Source organism: Labeo rohita, chromosome 14, assembly GCF_022985175.1.
Source record: "Labeo rohita strain BAU-BD-2019 chromosome 14, IGBB_LRoh.1.0, whole genome shotgun sequence".
Classification (NCBI taxonomy): domain Eukaryota; kingdom Metazoa; phylum Chordata; class Actinopteri; order Cypriniformes; family Cyprinidae; genus Labeo; species Labeo rohita.
The window spans coordinates 16,222,483-16,242,806 of NC_066882.1; the positions used below are offsets into that span (position 1 = coordinate 16,222,483).

General features: G+C 34.2%; 1 protein-coding gene across 3 annotated transcripts in view; it reads left to right on the forward strand.

Annotated features, from left to right (window-relative positions):
- The window catches only part of atp8a1 (ATPase phospholipid transporting 8A1), a 177,402-nt gene that overhangs the window by 90,977 nt on the left and 66,101 nt on the right, over window positions 1-20,324 (forward strand). For all 3 annotated transcript variants that reach the window (XM_051127177.1, XM_051127178.1, XM_051127176.1), the window contains 7 exons: window positions 1,019-1,101; window positions 7,511-7,560; window positions 7,799-7,868; window positions 8,360-8,444; window positions 8,936-9,075; window positions 12,631-12,769; window positions 18,522-18,586. In XM_051127177.1, the coding sequence (XP_050983134.1) occupies window positions 1,019-1,101; window positions 7,511-7,560; window positions 7,799-7,868; window positions 8,360-8,444; window positions 8,936-9,075; window positions 12,631-12,769; window positions 18,522-18,586 (632 nt within the window). The remainder of the gene's footprint in view (window positions 1-1,018; window positions 1,102-7,510; window positions 7,561-7,798; window positions 7,869-8,359; window positions 8,445-8,935; window positions 9,076-12,630; window positions 12,770-18,521; window positions 18,587-20,324) is intronic.

A 20,324-nucleotide genomic window follows, 5' to 3' on the forward strand; every position in this document is an offset into this window, starting at 1 on the left:
ATCAGCAGCGCCTCCGCAATGAAGAGCGAGCTTGTGCTCATGGTTGCCAGATTGCAAAAAATAAGCAAAGCATCTGGCAGAAAAGAACTCTTGATATCTGGCAACCGCACACGTAAAGCTCTCGTAGTAGAGGTGTGTACAGCAGTCCGCAATATTTTGTCTCCTTTTTTGACAAAAATAAAAGATTTTGGTAAAGTATTTATTTTTGACCTTTACCTTTGAAATTTTAGTCTCATCTTTTTCGTCAACGAAATTGTTGAGATAGTCATAATTATCGTTTATTGACCTTATTGTTGTCTTGTCTTCGTCTTGGGGAAAAAAGCTTGTTAACAAACATCTTTCGTCATAGTTTTCACTAATGAAATTAACACTAGTAAACAGGCTCATAGACAAGATAGACAGCTGGTTGAGGTTAAAAAGCGGGAACAGAAAGTGAAGAGGGAAGTCACGGCATACTCTTAATATCCTGTTTCTCTTTCTAATGGTTCTGAATCTCTAATAGACTTCAGTGAGCTGAGTCTAAAAGTAGAGTCATGAATGCATTTAATCAAATTGCCTCACAACAAATATTATTTGTTTAAGACAAGTGAAATAATGCAGACGAAGAAACAGATGAGTTAATTAATGCTGGTTCACTCTCTCTGCTACTTTGCATTTGACACTTCATGGTTATGCATAATTTATCTTTTTAGCATTTGTCAGAAGTTATCCCTAGCTTTGAGGCTTAGCGAGATGGGTTTATGCGACCCATTTTAATTTCACATCGGTGCAGCGGTGCATTGAACATTAGCAAGACCTGTGTTTGAGATAAATGGAAGGCTAGTGCAGCGTAATGTGTTAAGTGATGATTGTAGAGACAGATCGGAGGACAAAAGGTAGCAGCAGGTTTTAATACCGCCACCTCATCTCTAACAGTTTGTCTACTTAGTGTCGCGAACGAGTAGTCATATACCAGAAGCTTTTATCCGATGCAACTTAACCGCCACCTGCCCTGACCACATGCTGTCTTGTTCCACAGATGAAGGCGCTCTGGTTCGGGCGGCACAAAACCTGGGCTTCGTGTTCTCTGGGAGAACTCCAGACTGTGTTATTGTGGAGTCGGTAAGTAGAGACGTCCTGGGAATAGATGATGAGTTGCACTGGGAATGTGACTCACCCTCTGTCATGCTGCATAGCTCACTCACACTTTACACTCTGGAGAACTATTACAGGCAATTTGTACGGCGCAGTCCCACTTCAACAGATCCATTATTTCCTTATTATAATGTATGATAGAGAGGAAGCCATCACGGACCTGTGGCAACTTCATTTCATATACTTAGTCAATGAATAGTGAACATTCTTCCTGTCTGAAACAAATAACCCTTTGACGATTGGTAATAGTGTTTTCTGCACTGCTATTTTGCAGTGACGCAACTGAGTCTTCACAGCAAAAATACATGAATGAATTAGTGGGGATTTACGATAAAATGTAATTTGTTAAAATAAGTAATTTCATTCGGTGTCACAAACAATATTTTATACAGCATTTGCTAATTTGAAACTTAAAAAAGAGACCGTAAAGACTTGCATTGCTAACAAAAAAATACTTCAAATTAGGGTAGGATTAAAAAAAAATTCTAATTTTTACAAAACAATATCGATTCTTAAATCCCAAGAATCAATTAGTTTAGCCTGGGCTTTTTTTTTTTTTTATTTAACCAACTGAATATTGCAGGGCATCTCCCATCCAATAAATTGCTTTAATAAGCTTTGTGCTTTGTTACTTTTAATGTGAAACAAAGTCTTGTATATCAAATTCTGTCCATTTTATTACAGTATTAAAGCAATAAAAATACCGTTTTATTTTAATGTACTGATTGCTGTGGTGCCTCGGTTCATGAAAAGTGGCATATGATCTGATCGTCTCCTCCAATTTAATACCAGCTTCAGCATGAAATAAACATGTATAAACATCTGAAGGTATGTTAAAAGAAAGAATGCAACTTACCGAAATTATACATGTAATGAAATGTCATGGTATTGTAAATTAGTATTTCAACCACACTAAAACGTAGTATAGCAGCTTGTAAAAAAATGTTTCGTAATGTAAAACATTTACCACAGAAAACACATATTCAGTGACCTTAAACTCGTTAGTCAGCTAGAAAAATCAACCATATAAATACCAGTCAAAATTTTTTGAACAGTAAGATTTTTAATGTTTTTTTTTTTTTTTTTTAAAGAAGTTTCTTCTGCTCACCTAGCCTGCATTTATTTGATTCAAAGTACAGCAAAAACGGTACAATTTTGATACAGTACAATATTTTTATTTAAAATAACTGATTTCTATTTTAACGTTTTGAAAAGTAATTTATTCCTGTGACTTCAAAGCAGAACTTTTAGCATCATTACTCCTGTCACATGATCCTCCAGAAATCAAATATTCTGATTTGCTGCTCAGAAAACATTCATTGTTATTATTGTTAAAAAACAGCTGAGTAGAATTTTTTTTCAGGTTTCTTTGAATAGAAAGTTCAGAAGAACAGCATTTATCTGAAATAGAAATCTTTTGTAACATTATAAATGTCTTTATCATCATTATTGATCCATTTAAAGCATCCTTGCTGAATAAAAGTTTTAATTTCTCTAATTTTCTTCTATAGTGAAAAATGTTTTTTTGAACAGTAAATTAGCATATTAGAATGATTTCTGAAGGATCATGTGACCCTGAAGAGTAATGATGCTGAAAATTTAGATTTGATCACAGAAATAAATTACACTTTAAAATAGAGATGCACGATATTGGATTTTTGCCGATATCCGATATGCCGATATTTTTCCATCTCATTTTGGCCGATACCGATACCGATATATATCATTTTGTTTGGAAAGTTAGTTTTTAACAATAACTTATTTGTTAGGATTAAATAAATAGTAATGAGTGGTTTACATTCAATCCCTTCCTTTTCATCAGTAGGCTAGCATTATTTATGATCTGAATTTTGTGAATTAAGTTCACTTTTGCTATGTTTTAAGACAAACTTCGGATGCTTTCACTTTTGAATTCGCCATCTGAATACAACATTTCAAAACAAAAACAGAAAAGTAGAACTAAACTGGGTGACTGTGAGGGTGCTTTGCGGACATGAACAGGACATAATTCATTGCTACAACTTCTTAATTTGTTCCTACGAATTATTAATTTATTAATTTGTAAAATGAGGGAACGAATTAATATGTAGTATTAACGAATTGTTAATTTATTCCCACGAAATATTTTATTTCCCACCCGCAATTTATCACAGTAAGAGATACGAAAACATGGAATCCTCCGTCCGCCATCGTTTCCAGAATAGTCGCGTCATTTTTGCCGTCACCACCTGGCTGCTGCTGACACTACAAATACAAACCAGGCTCTACACCCGAAGCACTCACAACGAAAACTACTCTTAGCGTGATCAGTGAAATCCTGAATATGCCACGGCTTTGTAACTCTGTAACTCCCGCTGTATGGAGCAGACGCTTCAGCATTGCAGATCATGCACTCGCACAAATGCGACCACGTCAAATTGTAACTTGCTCAAAAAAAAAAATAATTAAATTAAAATAAAATAAATAAATAAATAAATAAAATTATCTAAAATGTGACAGTTTTGATCAGTCTAGAGCCCTGCAATACAAAGGCATTCAACATGGAAAGAAAGCAATAGAAATGTAGTCAGTAAGTCCTGTTTAATTATAATTTGCATATAATTATAACATGCACAGCGCTTTGACAGGGCTGCGGGACACGAACAGGACATAATTATTTCCTACAACTTATTAATTCGTTCCTACGATTTATTAATTTATTAATTTGTAAAATAAGGGAACAAATTAAAAAGTCGTATTAACGAATTCTTAATTTATTGCCACGACATCTTTTATTTCCCACCTGCAGTTTACCACCATAAAAGATACGACAACATGGATTAAAAGTAAATGACAAGAAAATAAACCTGCGAAATTAAAGGGTTATTAAGTTTGTGGCAATTCGTGACCAACCGGGAAAACAGGACACATAGCCGCTTATGGCTTTAAATGTATGGGCTCGAACGGCATGAATCCAAAAGCATGGTCGCTACTAACATTTGCCTGCTAACCAATTATTTAACTTATAAAGAATGCTTTGTACCTCACTTGTGTCATAATATTCACGAAAAATGTTTCATATGAGAAACATTGTGCTTTGCCGTTGCGCCGCCGGAGAAAGAGAATTCACTGACCGCGCGCAGTAATTACTTTTTATTTTAAATGCAGATCATGTCATGTGCAAACATAGCCATTGGGTTTCAAAATACATCAAAGAGCACCATAAAACCATTTAAATGTGCATTTAGCGATCTAGTGATGGATATGAAACAGGCAACAGTACATGATCCCAAATGGAACAACGGCGCGCTACACATCTACACATCATTCTGTATGTGCATTCTCAGTTTAAATGCAGCCATCCAAAACAGTGAATCTACTCCTCATTCAGTCAAAACTTTGCTTCAAGAATGAGCCACACTGCTGACATGATCTAATCCCTAGCACACCCTTAGCACATGTGAGTTAACATATTCATCTTATCGGCAAGACATATCGGCATAATTTTTCATATCGGGCCGATGCCGATATTTACATTTGAAGTCATTATCGGCCGATTCCGATATCAGTCCGATAATATTGTGCATCCCTACTTTAAAATATATATTCAAATCAAAAAAGCATTGTATTTTGGATCAAATAAATGCAGGCTTGGTGAGCAAAAGCAAATTCCTTAAAAAAAAAAAAAAAAAAACAAAAAAAACACATTTTGTTCAAAAACTTTTGGCTGGTAGCATATACATTTTAACCCTCAGTATTATAGTAATATAGTACCAGCTAACTCTCATGTATATTTTACAGCATTAGTTGAGAGAGTTTTTTTTTTTTTCTTTCTTTTGAGAAAATTTGGCATGTACGTACCTGATATATATCCAAATAATTTATTTAGAGTCAAATCGAATTGGAAATCAAATCACAAGCTTGTGAACGAGAATAATATCAAACTATGAAATGTGTGTCAAAACCCAGTCCTACTTTAAATAAGTAATTTTTTTTTAAACTTTCTATTAATCAGAGAATCCTAAAAAAAAAAAAAAAATCTTATTAATTATAATAATTAAAGTAATTAGAACTTAGAGTAATGGCTGCTAAAAATACTGTAGTTTTTTTTTTTTTTAATGGAAGTAAATGTAAATGTAGAAATTACCCAAAATTAATATATGTCATTATAGATTAAAAATAAACTGACTGTAAATTATATTCTACTGAGTTTACAGACTGAATTGAATCTGGTTAACAAGCAAATTGTTTAGTTCATTCACCCAAAATATCACTTTAAATCAGAATAACATATTTTTTTTTATTATTATTATTTTTGCTGATTCCATCTCAGCAGTTACTGAATTACCATCTGACCTACTTAATGGATATTTATGTAACTTGTAGTTCATAAAACAAATTTTTTATGTAGTTAAAGGTAATTTAATAAAAAAAAAAGATAGGTATACAAAAACCGTATGGCTTTGTTTAGTTTGTATTCATGACTAATTATGTACTGCGAAAATAGAATTATGTGGGAACTGCTGTACTATGTTATTAAAGCTTAGCTTAAGATTCTTTTTATTAAAAATCAAAACTTCTGTTAATTTGAAATTAAAGAAGAGTTCATTTAAGAGAGATGGTTTATAGATTTTTCAGACTTGGTTTCACAGTTTCAGATGTGATTTTTCTCACCCTACACGATGTCTCAGTGGAGTAGAGCTGGGAAACGTGATGGTTTGATGTAGTTTCATACAGTGCCTTCCCCCACCCGTGTGTTTCTCACTCTTTCTTTAGTTGCAAAGAAAAAAAGTGTGAAATTTTGCAGCACTGGAGGGGATGGTGTGAGATCCAGCCGATGTGCTGCAGATATCTGTGCAGAGCTCTTAATAGAAACTTGCTGAGTGAAGATTAGAGAAAATTTAATTAGTGAGACAGAAAGCACTGCTGTTTTCTTAGACCTGGGAGCGAGGAGTCACACTTTGCAGCTGTAATTGGTTAATCTGATGGCAGCGCCAGGGGAAGAGAGTGAGTCTTGTGCTCCCTGGCCTGTAACACACTCTAATTTTGGCCCTTCAGTGCAAGACATCTCCCACCATTTACCCCATCATCATACTCACACACTTCTAAAAGTCACGGGGGCCAAAAAAAGCAATTAAAAGTTTTCATTTCTTGCTCCCTGGTGTCAAAAATGAGTTCAGTCTTTCAAAATAAGCTAAAAGACAGTAGCAGATCTCAAACTCTGTGCTAATACAGTGTCCAAGCCTGACGTGATGAGATTTCAGTGACAAGTAATTCTGTTTTAATAATGTGTGATGCAGCAAAATCAGTGAGTATGTGTACATTTCCTGTTGGATTTCGACACACCTGCTGGCAGATTTAATTTCTCATTTAAAGTATAAATTCATAAAATAAAATAAATAAATTTTTTAAAAATTATTTATATATATATATATATATATATATATATATATATATTTATATTTATATTTATATTTATATTTATATTTATATTTATATTTATATATATATATATATATATATATATATATACACATATACATATACATATACATACATATATATATATATATATATATATATATATATATAAATATGAATATAAATATATATATATATATACATATACATATACATATACATATACATATACATACATAAAGCAGCACAACTTTTTCCAACATTGATGATAAAAGTAATAAATCAGCATATTAGGATGATTTCTGTGACACTGAAGAAGTAATAATGCTGAGAATTCAGCTTTGCATCACAGAAAAAAATATTGTAAAGTATATTAAAATAGAAATATATATAAAAAATAACTAAAATTATTCAAATAACCCCCTGCAAACGTTTGGGAACCCTTGGTTCTTAATACTGTGTGTGGTTACCTGGATGATCTACGACAAACACAACCATTAAAAAAAAGTTTCAAACAGGGTGAAAACTTTTGAACAAGATGAATGTGTTCTTATGTTTTTTGAAATATATATATTTTTTCCATTTAGTACTGCCCTTTAAAAACAACAGAAGATAATTACATGTTTGCCTGAAGACAAATTAAGTACAATTTACCTTGTTCTTCAAATTCAAAAAGTTTTCACCCCTTGGCTTTTAATGCATCATGTTTCCTTCTGGAGCATCAATGAATGTTTGAACGTTTTTTAATAGTTGTGTTTGAGTCCCTCAGTTGTCCTTAGTGTGAAAAGATGGATCTCAAAATCATACAGTCATTCCTGGAAAACAGAAAATCTGCAGCACCTGGAGGATTTTTTTTTTTTTCTGAAGAACAGTGCTCCGTTTAACTGTTCAGAATATATATGTACTTTTTGAATAAGATGGTGAACATCTATTATAATATAGTGATTTTTTTTTTTTTTTTTTTCTTTTCTTACAGCATGGAGAGGAGGAGAAATATGAATTGCTGCACGTTTTGGAATTCACAAGGTAAATTATTGCAGCACAAGTAGATTTTTATTTCATGTTTTCGCTTCCATTCTCACTGTCATTTGTTCAGCTCTTCCCTTTCATTTTGCTAGAGAGAAAACGACAACATCATGATGGTTTTGCTGTATTTCAGCACAATATTTACTCATACTGGTGGTGGTGATGATGATGTCAGTGATTATGGTAGTAATGATGGATGATGGTGTTGTTTTGTGCTCCCCCTCCCCCCACGCAACAGCGCCAGGAAGAGGATGTCAGTCATCATGCGCACTCCATCAGGAAAGATCCGCCTTTATTGCAAAGGAGCTGTGAGTATCTGTCTGTTGCTATGGAAACGGAGCCATCAGACGCTTGCAACCAAAGCGTCACCACTCTAGTATGTTCTCTTTTGTGAATAAGTGAAAAGCCAGATGAATACACAAAGCATACTGCCTTTGAGTAATCTTATACAAATATACATGTATGAATGTATTAATGTATATATATGTAATGTATATATGTAATAAATGTGTTAATACATTTTATTAAAAAAAAAAAATTGATTTCATATTTAATATTATACAAGCTTTAAACAGAGATGGAGAATGGTGGGAAAGAGATGTTTTTCTTTCCACATCACATCCCAGCTCTTGTGTAAGGCATTAAAACCGGATGAAATATTAACATGTTACTATAAATGTGTTCATGATAGAAAGAAAGAATGTAGAATTAGTCAGACATATGTTATGACTCTGTTTTCATCCGTGCTGCCTTCATGGGTCGTGTAGAAAAATTACGCCCCATGTTTTTTGTCTCCCAGGACACTGTGATCTATGAGCGATTAGCAGACAGCTCCAGATACAAGGACATCACCCTGAAACACCTGGAACAGTTTGCCACAGAGGGTGAGAGACACGCACATCTGTTTAGTATCTGCCGTCTCTCGTCTGTTCATCCGTAATCAAATGTTAGTCTGTTCTGCACCCACAATTCAATCAAATCACCGTAGGTGTCGATGATGGTTGCCAGATCCTCTCATGGCGAGACTGTGAGATCAATGAAAACTGAGTATTAGGAGAGACTGGTGTGTGAGCGTGCTTGAATGGACTGGCATACTGCAGTAATTCACTCTTTTGTGAGGATGGCACCTCCTGGTGGAAGAACGGAGGAACTGAGGAACCTAAAGCCAATCAGTTGCTTTGTCTTTTAAACATTCTGCATGAATAATTCATGTTGAGCAGAGATCATCCACTCAGCTGTATTAGCATCAGTCTAAAAACAGATGATGGCTTTCTTCTTAAGATTAGAAGAAGGGGATTTTTTTGAGGAAGAGGACATGTTGAGAATTAGCATATCTAAGAGAAGCTTGGATATTCATCTTTGTGCATTTTTGCAGGGCTCCGCACATTGTGTTTCGCTGTGGCGGACATCTCAGAGTCGTCCTATCAGCAGTGGCTGGAGGTTCATCATCGTGCCTCGACGTCTATCCAAAATAGGGCGCTCAAGATGGAGGAAAGCTATGAACTGATTGAAAAGGTGAGGCATCCAAATAGCTTTTCCAGTGCGTACAGAAGAGGTCATGTACATACAAAATCACAAAACCTTATCTTAATCTTTTCCTACACAAACAAAAAGTATTTCATTTTATCATGGTATTATTGTTGACAGTATCAAGGGGGTAATACCATGCTTTTTGGGACATGGTGTCATGGTAGTACCATGGATCACCATGCACATTAGTGGTTTTTTTTTTTTTACTTTGTTTTTTTTTTTTTTTTTTTTTTTTTAAAGGGGTCCTATTATGCTCAAAGTCTTGATTTTGTTTTGGGGGTGTACTAGAACATGCTTTCAAGCTTGGTGGTTCGAAAAATGCATTACTTTTTTAGCATAATTTACATTACAACAAATCCCAGGCTGGCACAAATGGCTTGATTTCCTCCGGGTTTAATAAAGGCCCACTGGTTAGCTGTCCCACTGTTTTGCGATTGGCAAACAGCTTAGACGGTATTTCAGTACTGCCACGCCCCTTGTCAAAAACGCAAGTTCTGTGTATAGCTGTTAGTGCAAGCTAGATTAAAGTGATTCTTAAGTTTTAAATATGGTTATTTTTCTTACAAAATGCATCGATTCGCTACAAGAGGCCTTTATTGACCCCCCCGGAGCTGTGTGAGGCATTTTTTAATTTGGGTGGATGCACATTATTGGACTTGTTTTGGACTGATGAAGAGAAACACCAGTTTATGCCGTTCTAAAGCTTGGGAGTGCCAGGATAAATTTTAATATAACTCAGATTGCATTCGTCTGAAAGAAGGAAGACATATACACCTAGGATGCATGGAGGGTGACGTTGTAGTCCAAAGAAGCCGTTCGTTGTAGTTCTTGAAAACACATTTTTTAAAAACGAAGTGTCTCCCTTTGGAGTGGACTTTGAGATTTGTAACTTCAAAGATCTTTTTTATGCACAAAGATACATAGCACACACTGACTAAAATTCAAAATGTGAAAAAGCATAATAGCACCCCTTTAATAACAGTTATTAAAATCGGTAACAAAGTCCACGTTGTGTTAAGTTTGACTTCTCATTATCAGATTTTCTAAGGTAATTTGTCTTCATAAGAGGGATGGTTTGAGGAAAAAGTCAGCCATACTTCACAAATGACATGTGCTTCTGAGAACACTGGGGAATTTCAGGACACTCTGCTGGTTATATAGCAGTCCTTCTCCTGTAGGAAGTTTAGTTTGGCAGGTTCCAGAACAGTTCCATGGCTTCGGTTTGATCAGTGAGGGCTGGGTTCTCTCTGCGCACATGGCATCCGAAAAAGTATAAACGATTAGGCGTGAGGAAAGCACAGTGGTGGACCTGTGGAAAGCTAGGCTCTGGAAGTGTTCGTCAAACATGGCCGACCACCGTCGTTAATCACTGACTGAAGCAGCCCTGCCAACTTTTCAGAGGAAATGGATCTAATCAATCACTTCACATTAAAGCGGCTCGTTTGACAGATGTAATTACAACACTCCATCAGCAGGTGGCAACAGTGGCACCTGATGGAGCAGCAAGCTGTTAACAGTGTATCTGAGCAGTTAAACTTCAAACTTCTATAATTATGGTTTTCAAATGGTTTGTTGCACAGTTGTTTTATTTGTTGTCTATTCATGAACCTGGACCACAAAACCATAAGGGTCAATTTTTTGAAACTGAAAGCTGATTTAAGTTAAGTTAACCAAATTAAGTTCTTAGCAATTAAGTTTTGATATATTTACGGTAGGCAATTTACAAAATACCTTCATGAAACAAAATCTTCACTTAATATCCTAAAGACTTTTGGCATAAAAGAAAAATGAATAATTTTGACCCATACAATGTATTTTTGGATATTGCTACAAATATACCCGTGCTACTTTAGATTGGTTTTGTGGTCAGGGGTCACATTTTATTGTCTTGTTTACTTTGTTGCACCTTAACGTTGTCTTTTTGCTATTTTAGCACCAAAGAAACATCCCTCTGTATATTTTTATATAGATGTAACAATCATTAAATATGTTTTGACTCTTCATAGGTAAAATGTAAATAACAGGTTAAAAATAAAAAATAAAAACATTGCCTTCTAGGGCACATCAAATGTTGAAAGAAACTCTTTAATAGACGTTTGGATTACATGTTCAAACTCAAAACATTTATTTTTATTTCACTGGAGAGGAAGATTTGTTTTAATGTGTTTTTAAGTAAATTTCTTATGCTCACCAAGGCTGGATTTATTTGATGAAAAATGCAGTAAAAACAATGTTAATGTTAAATATATTAAAACAGAAAACCGCTACATAAAAATACATATTTTTATTTAATGTTTTAAAGTTATTCCTGAATTTTTAGCAGTCATTACTCAAGTCTTCAGTGTCACATGCTCAAGAAACATGTCTTATTGTCTGTTGAAATTTGCTCACTTTTTAATATTTTTGTGGAAACCATGATGTATTTCTCAAGGATTCTTTGATGAAAAGGCAATTCAAAAGAACAGCGTTAATTCAAAATAGAAATATTTAATATTTTGTAAAAATAAAGGTTGTAACTGTAACTTTTGATCAGTTTAATGCGTCCTTGCTGAATAAAAGTAATAATTTTTCTAAACTTTTGAAAGGACCCAAAAATGTACCACTTGCTTTGCCCCTTAAATCATCATTAATGAATTATTTTGATTCATGTGACATTTTCAACTACCAAGAGTGTCAGCTCTCATTTTAAATTTCAATTCTGTCAGATTTTACTGATTTGTGCCCTTAAAACAAACAAAGAAAAGAAATAGAGCTTGACATCAAGTAAAGGTTGTATCACACCCGAGCCCCTTCTTGAGACTCTTGCTCACCACGTTACTGATCAGCTTACAGAATGCCATTTGCTCGCTCTTGCTCTCTTTTCCTTTCTCTTTTTTTCTCTCTTTGGTGCAGCTGACTTTCCTCTATGGGGTCCTGTCAAAATCCTGTCCGCTCCAAATAGGATCATGGCTGGTCAAAGGGCCAGGGGCTTCCTGAGAAAAACACATTAACAGTCCACGCGCTCACTCTCTCTCTCTCTTTCTGTCTCCTCCCCTCTCTCTCTCGTACACACATAACTAAGTCTTTGTGATTCAAGAATGAGATGATTTTTCTCAAATGCCTCTCTGCTCCTACATTAGCATCTAACTGTAAGTGTAGTCAACTGACTGTAGAAAAACACCAACAAGAATTAATCATTTTCAGATTTTTAGTTTCACATATAATAGAATATTAGGGATTGCCTTGAGCTGTGCTAATTGTCTTCCGTGTCACTTTACAGCCTATCTCTCATTGTTTGAAATATAAATGAACAATTTTATGCTCATGTGTTTATTTGATAAGCAGCTGTGAAAAGTAGCTGTAAAGAAAAGCCAGTCATTATTGTAAAATAAACCCCAATGGGGAGATACAAGATCCTGATCTCCACGTCCAGGTTTATTTTCTAATAATGACTGGTTGATTATACATTATGTATTTCTTTAATCTGCACCAGAATCACAATCTTTTATCAGTTCTTTTTTTTTTGTATTTATTTAAAATACTTTTATCTGTTCTCTGCAGAACTTGCAGTTGCTTGGGGCCACCGCGATTGAAGATAAACTTCAAGACAAAGTACCTGAAACCATCGAAACCCTCATGAAAGCCGACATTAAGATCTGGATCCTGACTGGAGACAAACAGGAGACTGCTATTAACATAGGTGAGAGTTAAAAACATAAAGGTTGTTTATATGAATATATACTTTGATTAACAATAGAGACTGGGCTTTAATTATTTACTTGTTTAGGTTACGTACATGCATTCACAGTAAATGCATCTCTACACAAACCGTTAGCATTTACATGCATCTCAAACTCCATTTCTGCATATTGTTGTGAGTTTTAGTTTATTATAATGTTCATCTGGCAACGCAACTTGCACAATTTCATCAGATTTGTAAGGCAAATCATTTGTAAACATATGCAATTACAGGAAAACACATCAATATCTTTCTCAATATGCTAACTGTTCATTGCGAATTCAAACTAAAAGTTTAAACCCTCGCTTTGAGTTTACACATTATATTTCTGTCATGAAGAAATGGCTAAATTTTGAAGATTAAGTGGGCATTTGAATGAAATGTTTAGTCAATATTAAACAAGGATTTGATTGTGCGAAAGGAATTATAATTGTCCGCTTACTCAATTAATCGTCAGAATAATCGACCGATTACTCGATTACCTAAATAATTGTTAGTTACAGCCCTAATGCCATGCTAAGTCTTGTTATTTACATTTTTGACCTTTATTTTTCTTATTTTAGTACTCTGCACTTCTTACAGATCAGGTGCATCAGGGTTTTGCTTATATTTTGACATTAACCAGTGAGAACTTCCCTCGCTAATTTAAATGATCAAAAATATACACAATCCTTCCCCAGACCTCTCTCGCTCTTACACTCAAACAAACATAGCTATTTCTGACCGGCTGTGACACAGGTATAAGGTGTTTGGTTTCTTTCCTCATCCGAAAGCGGATGCAACGCACGTGTCCTCGTCCTGCTCGCCTCTAATCTGTCCTTGCAACTACCACCAGCTTTCAAAACAGACCATGGCCCCCCCCCCATGATGTGGCATCTCGTATTAGTCCGACAGCTGCGCGACTACCAATGTGGCTTTCGAACAGGCCTCATGTTAAATGCTACGGTCAGAAAAACAGATCTTAACAGAGCACAGTCTGTGGCCACCTACCAACACTGATCCTGAATCAGCCCATTGTGCCCACTGGCCAGCTGTGCCGTGGATTGAAAACGTACACGCTAGGAGAGGAAGGGATTTTTACTGGACCTCCACTTGGCCAGCATGCACTCGAAAGTAAAGACGCCCATGTCTGTGTTTACTTTGTATTTTTTTGCTTTTTGTAATTCATCATTTGGAGAAATTGGAGGATGACATGAGACAAGAGTCTTACAGCTAGTATAGGTTCCTAGAAACCTTTGCCAGCATCGTTAAAGGGTGTCTGAAGTGATGTGGACAAATGGACAAGTTGACCAGCAAGCTTAATGTTTTCTAAGGGACTTTCTTTCTAAAATATAAATACAGTGTGAGGAAAAAGAACTATTGAATGAGGAAAATATTAAATATTGAAATTAGGGCTCTCCGTTTATGTCAACTTAATTAGTTATGAAAAAGTAATGCGATTAAAGTATTTTAACGCAGTTAACGTGCTGGCCCCACACCTGTACATCATCTTATATATGCAGTTATGCCCTAAAATTCAAGATATTAAGGCAAAAATGCTCCTGTGTGAGTTTTCCATTTCATATTTATATGAATCCGCATTTTGAACAAATCTTGTGAATCAATGATTCAAAGGGCCATTTATAAAGAGAGCCATTTATTCCTGAATGAATCAGCCATTTGAACGAATCATAACTCATTGAACAACTCATAGACATTTAGCGCCACCTGCTGGCAGGTTTAGTTTCTTATTTAGAGTATCATTTCATAAATAAATAAATAATAATAAAAACATTAAAAGGATAGTTCACCCAAAAATTTAAATTCTGTCATCATTTATTCACCCTCTTGTTGTTTCAAATCTTTCTTTTGTTGAACATAAAAGAAAGTATTTTGAAGACTGTTGGTAACAAAGCTGTTTTGGTTACCAATAACTGAGATGTTTCTCAAATTATCGTCTTTTATGTTTCATAGTTTACGTTAGGCTGTTGCAGCCTAATTGTTTGTGTAATAAATTTTATGCTGAATCAAAATATTTCTTTCTAAAACCTCAATTTGTCTACTTGATACTTTCTAATTTAATACAAATATAGCTTTAAATAATCTTTTGTGGGTATTTTCACAGTCAAATTTATTTAGTGGTTAATTAGAGTAATTAATTAAAACATCATGTAATTAATTAGATTACAAATCTAATTGACTGACAGCCCGCATTTAAATATTAGAATGCGAAATCTATGATATATTATGAAGACAGTTCATTGACTTTTACATTAGCATTGTACTGAATCAAATTGTTTAAATATCTGGAAAGCATTAACCTTTTAAGTTGACAGTGTAACTTAGGTTTAACACTAAAGTTTAAAATACTGCCATCTGATCGATTAATCACGATTAATCGCATCCAAAATGAAAGTTTGTTTACATAATATATGTGTGTGTATTGTATATTTCGTAAATATGTACATTTATACAAATATAAATACACATAGTAAACATACATATACTATGTAAGCAGAAACTTCTGTTTTGATTAATCACGATTAATCGTTTTGAAAGCACCCTTTTTTTTAAATGGATGAACGTGAATTAAAAAAAACCTCACACATTAAACGTAGTTTCATTTAATGTATGCACACATTGATTTAACAAGACATTTTAAAAATATATTTATTGTTATCCTTTTTTAAATTCTCACAGACCTATGGACTAGACAGCTATTCTGTTTTAATTTAAGTAAAGGTAAATTTTTCTTTTGTGAAGTGTGAATGTAAAAAAATAAAACAAGTAAAATTAAACACATTTCTCTTAATATACAGTAGTCAGCATTTGAAGTGGATCAAAAAAGTTCATCCAAGTTGTCCTAAGACAATAATGGGTATTGTTTTGGTTTTAGAACAACTTTGATGAAAGGTTTTGATCCAGTTCAAATGTTGACTACTGTATGCACCCATTAACTTTAACATTCATATAAATGCATGAAACATTATTATTATTTTATTTATCTTATCTCAATTATAGACTTGGATCCCAGTTTGAAAACCCCTTAACTAGACAGTTCTTTAATATGCTGTTTTGCTCTTAAGGGAAACCATGTTTTTCCACTTTAAAACATGAATGCATACATTAACACCACAGTGTTTCCAAAAACACATGAAAAGCTATCAGAAGCGAAGTGAACCCCTGCACTGTGAAGTCAAGCGCAGTTTAATCTCAGGTTAGCGGGCACTTAGAGCTGTTTGGCCGCCTCTTGCACATACTACATGAAACCGCTACAGTTCTTCTATCCACACTAGCCTTCTGACAGCCTTATTAATGTATCAGACCATTAAGCAGAGAGTTGGAGCGAGGACAGGTGAGCTTTCCATGCTGTGCTGCTACCGCTGAGCTGTTGCTCCTGGCCACTGGGTGCCACTGTAAAGCCTCAGAGATCGAAGCCCAAACAAACAGCATGCGGCCAACGCAAACAACTCAACATGCCCTCTTTTAACCCACAGCCACTGCCAACAGAGCGAATGAAAACCCACCTTGCAGTAGCACGCAGCCAATGTAACCGCTGAGTGTAACCTCAATGCCTCCTCTCCAGATTCATACAGAATTATGCTGCGTCATGCAGGTGTCACGATGTAAATCTATAGCTTCTACCAAGGGTGTTTCACTGTAGTTTTAAGCATGTTGAGGAGGGATGAAGTGACATTAGACTGCTAGCGGTCAGAATGAAGCTGTCAAGGTTTGGGTCACTGTCAGGAAACCAAATCTGTTTTCCACACAGACAGGAAATTTTGGTGAATATGCAAGTTTGAAATCAACAGAAACACAACATGACAGGACAGGACAGGACACCGGCACACAAACACATACTTATTCATTCTCTTGTTGAATTTGGTCATTTTTGTATTGGTGTACGGGCACATTTCCTTAAGAGTAAAGTGTGTTGTCTTGTTTTGGTGCAAAGTTAGCTACAAGGCTACTATTCATAAGTTGTCTTCCCGATTGGTCCTACTACTAGCTCAGTGAAAGGCCTGAATCTGGGACCTAAGGGTTTTGGAAATTATTATTTTTGCAATATTATATGGAGTTGCTATTGGCGTAGAATCATAAGCTACAAATTTAATAGTGTAAATTATTATCCTATTAAAATTAATAAAGTTAAAATTTCGTGCTTTCTCTGCCAAAAGTTAGATTTTTTTTCCAAAAGTATTTACTTTGATGTTTTTGTTTTTGTTTTTTTTAAGAAGTCTCTTATGTTCATGAATGTTCCATTTATTTTATCAAAAATACAGAGGGGAAAAGTGCTATTATAAAAATATTATTGCAATTTATAACCAATAAAAAATGCAATAAAAATAACCGGTTTCTTTTTTTTTATATACTTTAAAATATAAAAATATTTAAAATATTTTCATTAGCCATTACTCCAGTCTTCAGTGTCACATTATTCTTCAGAAATCATTCTAATATGCTGATTTATCAATGTTTGAAACAGTTTTGCTGCTTAATATATTTTTTTTGAAAATGTGATACTTTTTTCAAGATTCTTTGAATAAAAAGTTAAAAAGAACAGCATTTATTCAAAATAGGAGTTTTTTTATTATCTTTTTTTTTTTTTTTTTTTTTTTTTTAAGTATTAAAAAAAAGTATTAATTTCTTTCAAGAAAGAAAAAATGTACAGACTCCAAACTTTGGAAAATACCGTTACAAAAGATTTTAATTTGAAATAAATGTTGTTCTTTTTAATATTCTATTCAACAAATAATCCTGAGAAGGTTCCAAAAATAAAAAAATAAAAATAAGCACCACAACCGTTTCCACCATTGATAATAATCAGAATATTAGAATGATTTCTGAAGGATCATGTGACACTAAAGACTGCAGTAGTGATACTGTAAATTCAGCTTTGCATCACAGGAATAAATTCTATTTTAAAGTATATTAAAATGGAAAACCGCTATTTTAAATTGCAATAATATTTCTGGGGTTTTTTTCTGAATTTTGAATCAAATAAACTCAGCTTTGATGAGCAGAAAAGACTCCCAAACTTTTGAACGGCAATGTGTTATTAATTGATTGATTGCAAAATAAACAATTAAATATTGCTGGTAGGATAAGTATATCCGGTCTATCTGATACATAATTGCTGTAATGTAATATAATTACTGCTTTGGGCATTTATTGTCTTTTACAGTAGCTTTTATTTAAAACTAGTTTACCGCTGATTCTTTCTGGCACACACACGGAAACCATTCCCTACGGACATCACTACCCAAATACTGATGTGTCAGTCAACTGTTAAACAGCAAACGGACTTGTTCCGCCCCTTATGTTGTTTAGACACATCCTGATGGATGATGGGATGTCGTGCTTTTTTATCGGGTTGAGAGAGCCCGCTGTCAACCGTCCAGTTGTGATCTCATACGAACAGTGAAAAGGCACGTTAAAACCAGTGCGGCGTGGGAGTCTTAAACTCAGGTCTGCTGTAAACTTTAATCACAAAATGTGCTTTTCACTCCTCAATTAGTCATTTCTTTCATCCGTTGCTGTGGTTACACATCACATATCTTTGTAATGTTGATCTATCGCTAAAATACTAAGTTGTGGCGAACCATTCGTCATTTGTTCAAATGCCAAGCAAAGCGTTATTTTTTTTCCTGCAAACGTACCATATGTTTTCAGACTTAGTGAGAGGTGTAAGTAATGAGTTTTCTTTTTTATTTCTTTTTTTTTTTTCCTGAAGGACACTCCTGCAAACTGCTCACGAAGAACATGGGCCTGCTGGTGATAAATGAGGACACCCTGGATGTAAGTATTGAGACGGAGGTGTATGTTTATTTGAAAAACCAGTTACATGTCACCATTTGTAATGCAAGCTCAGAGAAGAGATGAAAAGACACGACAGCTGACGGATGGCTTCAGCCCCTCGGTACATGAAAGCATGTGACATAATTCCCAATGTGACTCACTTCCAGAACGGTTATAGATTTTGTTTTGGGTTTTCATCCAAACCGTTCCCCTCCGGTTTCTGTCTTTGCTCTCTCATATTTCTCTGAAAGAAAGATATAAAGTGGTACAGTGGGGCCCAAAAGTCTGGAGCACTATTAAAAATTAGGGCTGGGTAAAAAAATATTGATTTCTCGATTTTAATTCATTCTCATTATTACAAAATGATATCGATTCTTAAATTTCAAGAATCATTTAGTCTAGCCTGTTGTCACTTAGTGATCGGAACAATGTAGCGCGTCTCCCATCCAATAAATTGCAATAAGCTTTATGCTTTGTTACTTTTGATATTGATCATCTCCTCTGCTTTATTACCAGTTACATCAGAAAATAAACATGAATAAACATCTAAAGGTATGTTAAAAGAGAGTACAACTTAACAAAATCCATATCCTCTCTCATATAATTACTCAATCAGTGTTTCAAACGCAGAAAGGCATCAGTGTAACAGCTTGTAAACAATGTCGCATAACGTCACATTTACCTCAGAACATATTCATGATCATAAACTAGTTAGTCAGCTAGAAAAATGAACTCTAAAGAGGAGCATTTTGCTAAATATATGCACCATATAACACATTCAGTTTTACTGTTCCTTGATTTGTTAAATTTGTTTCAATAAATTAGTCAAGTTTTTATGACAGCCACCATTTATCTGTTTATATTTTAAGAAATGAATTGGAGTAGAAATATAATTCTATAATTGTAACTTTAGTATTATAAAAACTTAAGTGTACAAAAAAGATGTGAAAAAAAAAAAAAAATTTTTTTTTTTTTTTTGAAGAAATTTATTATTGTATTTGGTGAGTGCAGATTAAATTGATCAAATATGACAGTAAAGAATGCTGGAAAAAATTCTCATGGTTTCCTTTCAACATTGCTAATAAATTACAGAATTGCTTTCACATTGATTATATAGAAAATGACATCAGGTGATCATATCAAGCCACAGAATTTACTTTATCTTCATAAACAAATTCATGGGGAACAAAAACACATCAGACAAAAAATGCTGTTCATAAATATTGTACCCACACTTTAAAAAATAAATAGTTGAGAAAACATAAAAAATAAGGTAACTTGATGCAGTAAGGCTTTTGAGTTCTCTCAATGATACAGTAGTTTTTAAGTTCTTCTTAGTAAAGATACTTTGTTTAGCCAAGGTAAATTTGTTTGTTCATGCAATTCTGATTGTCTTATTTTGCTAATAGAAAATTTTTTGTCTCATTAACTGTAACAATAATTACTGTCGTTGAGGTCATTTTTTTTTTTTTTTTTCTGTTTCCTGGATGGGGAAAAAAAACATTGTGTAAAAAGTCACCACGATTAATTTTTCACTTTTGTCATTTCCTGATAAACTGGCATTAAATAACACTAATAAAGGTAGGAGAAGCCACTGAATATAATAATTTTCATATTACTTATGTGTCAGAGCGAGCAGAGGAAATTTCAGAATGACCGAAACAACGTTCTGCTGGTTAATCAAGTTTTCCCGTTTTAATCAAAGTCACATGACTTTTTTGACGTGCATGGTGGACTT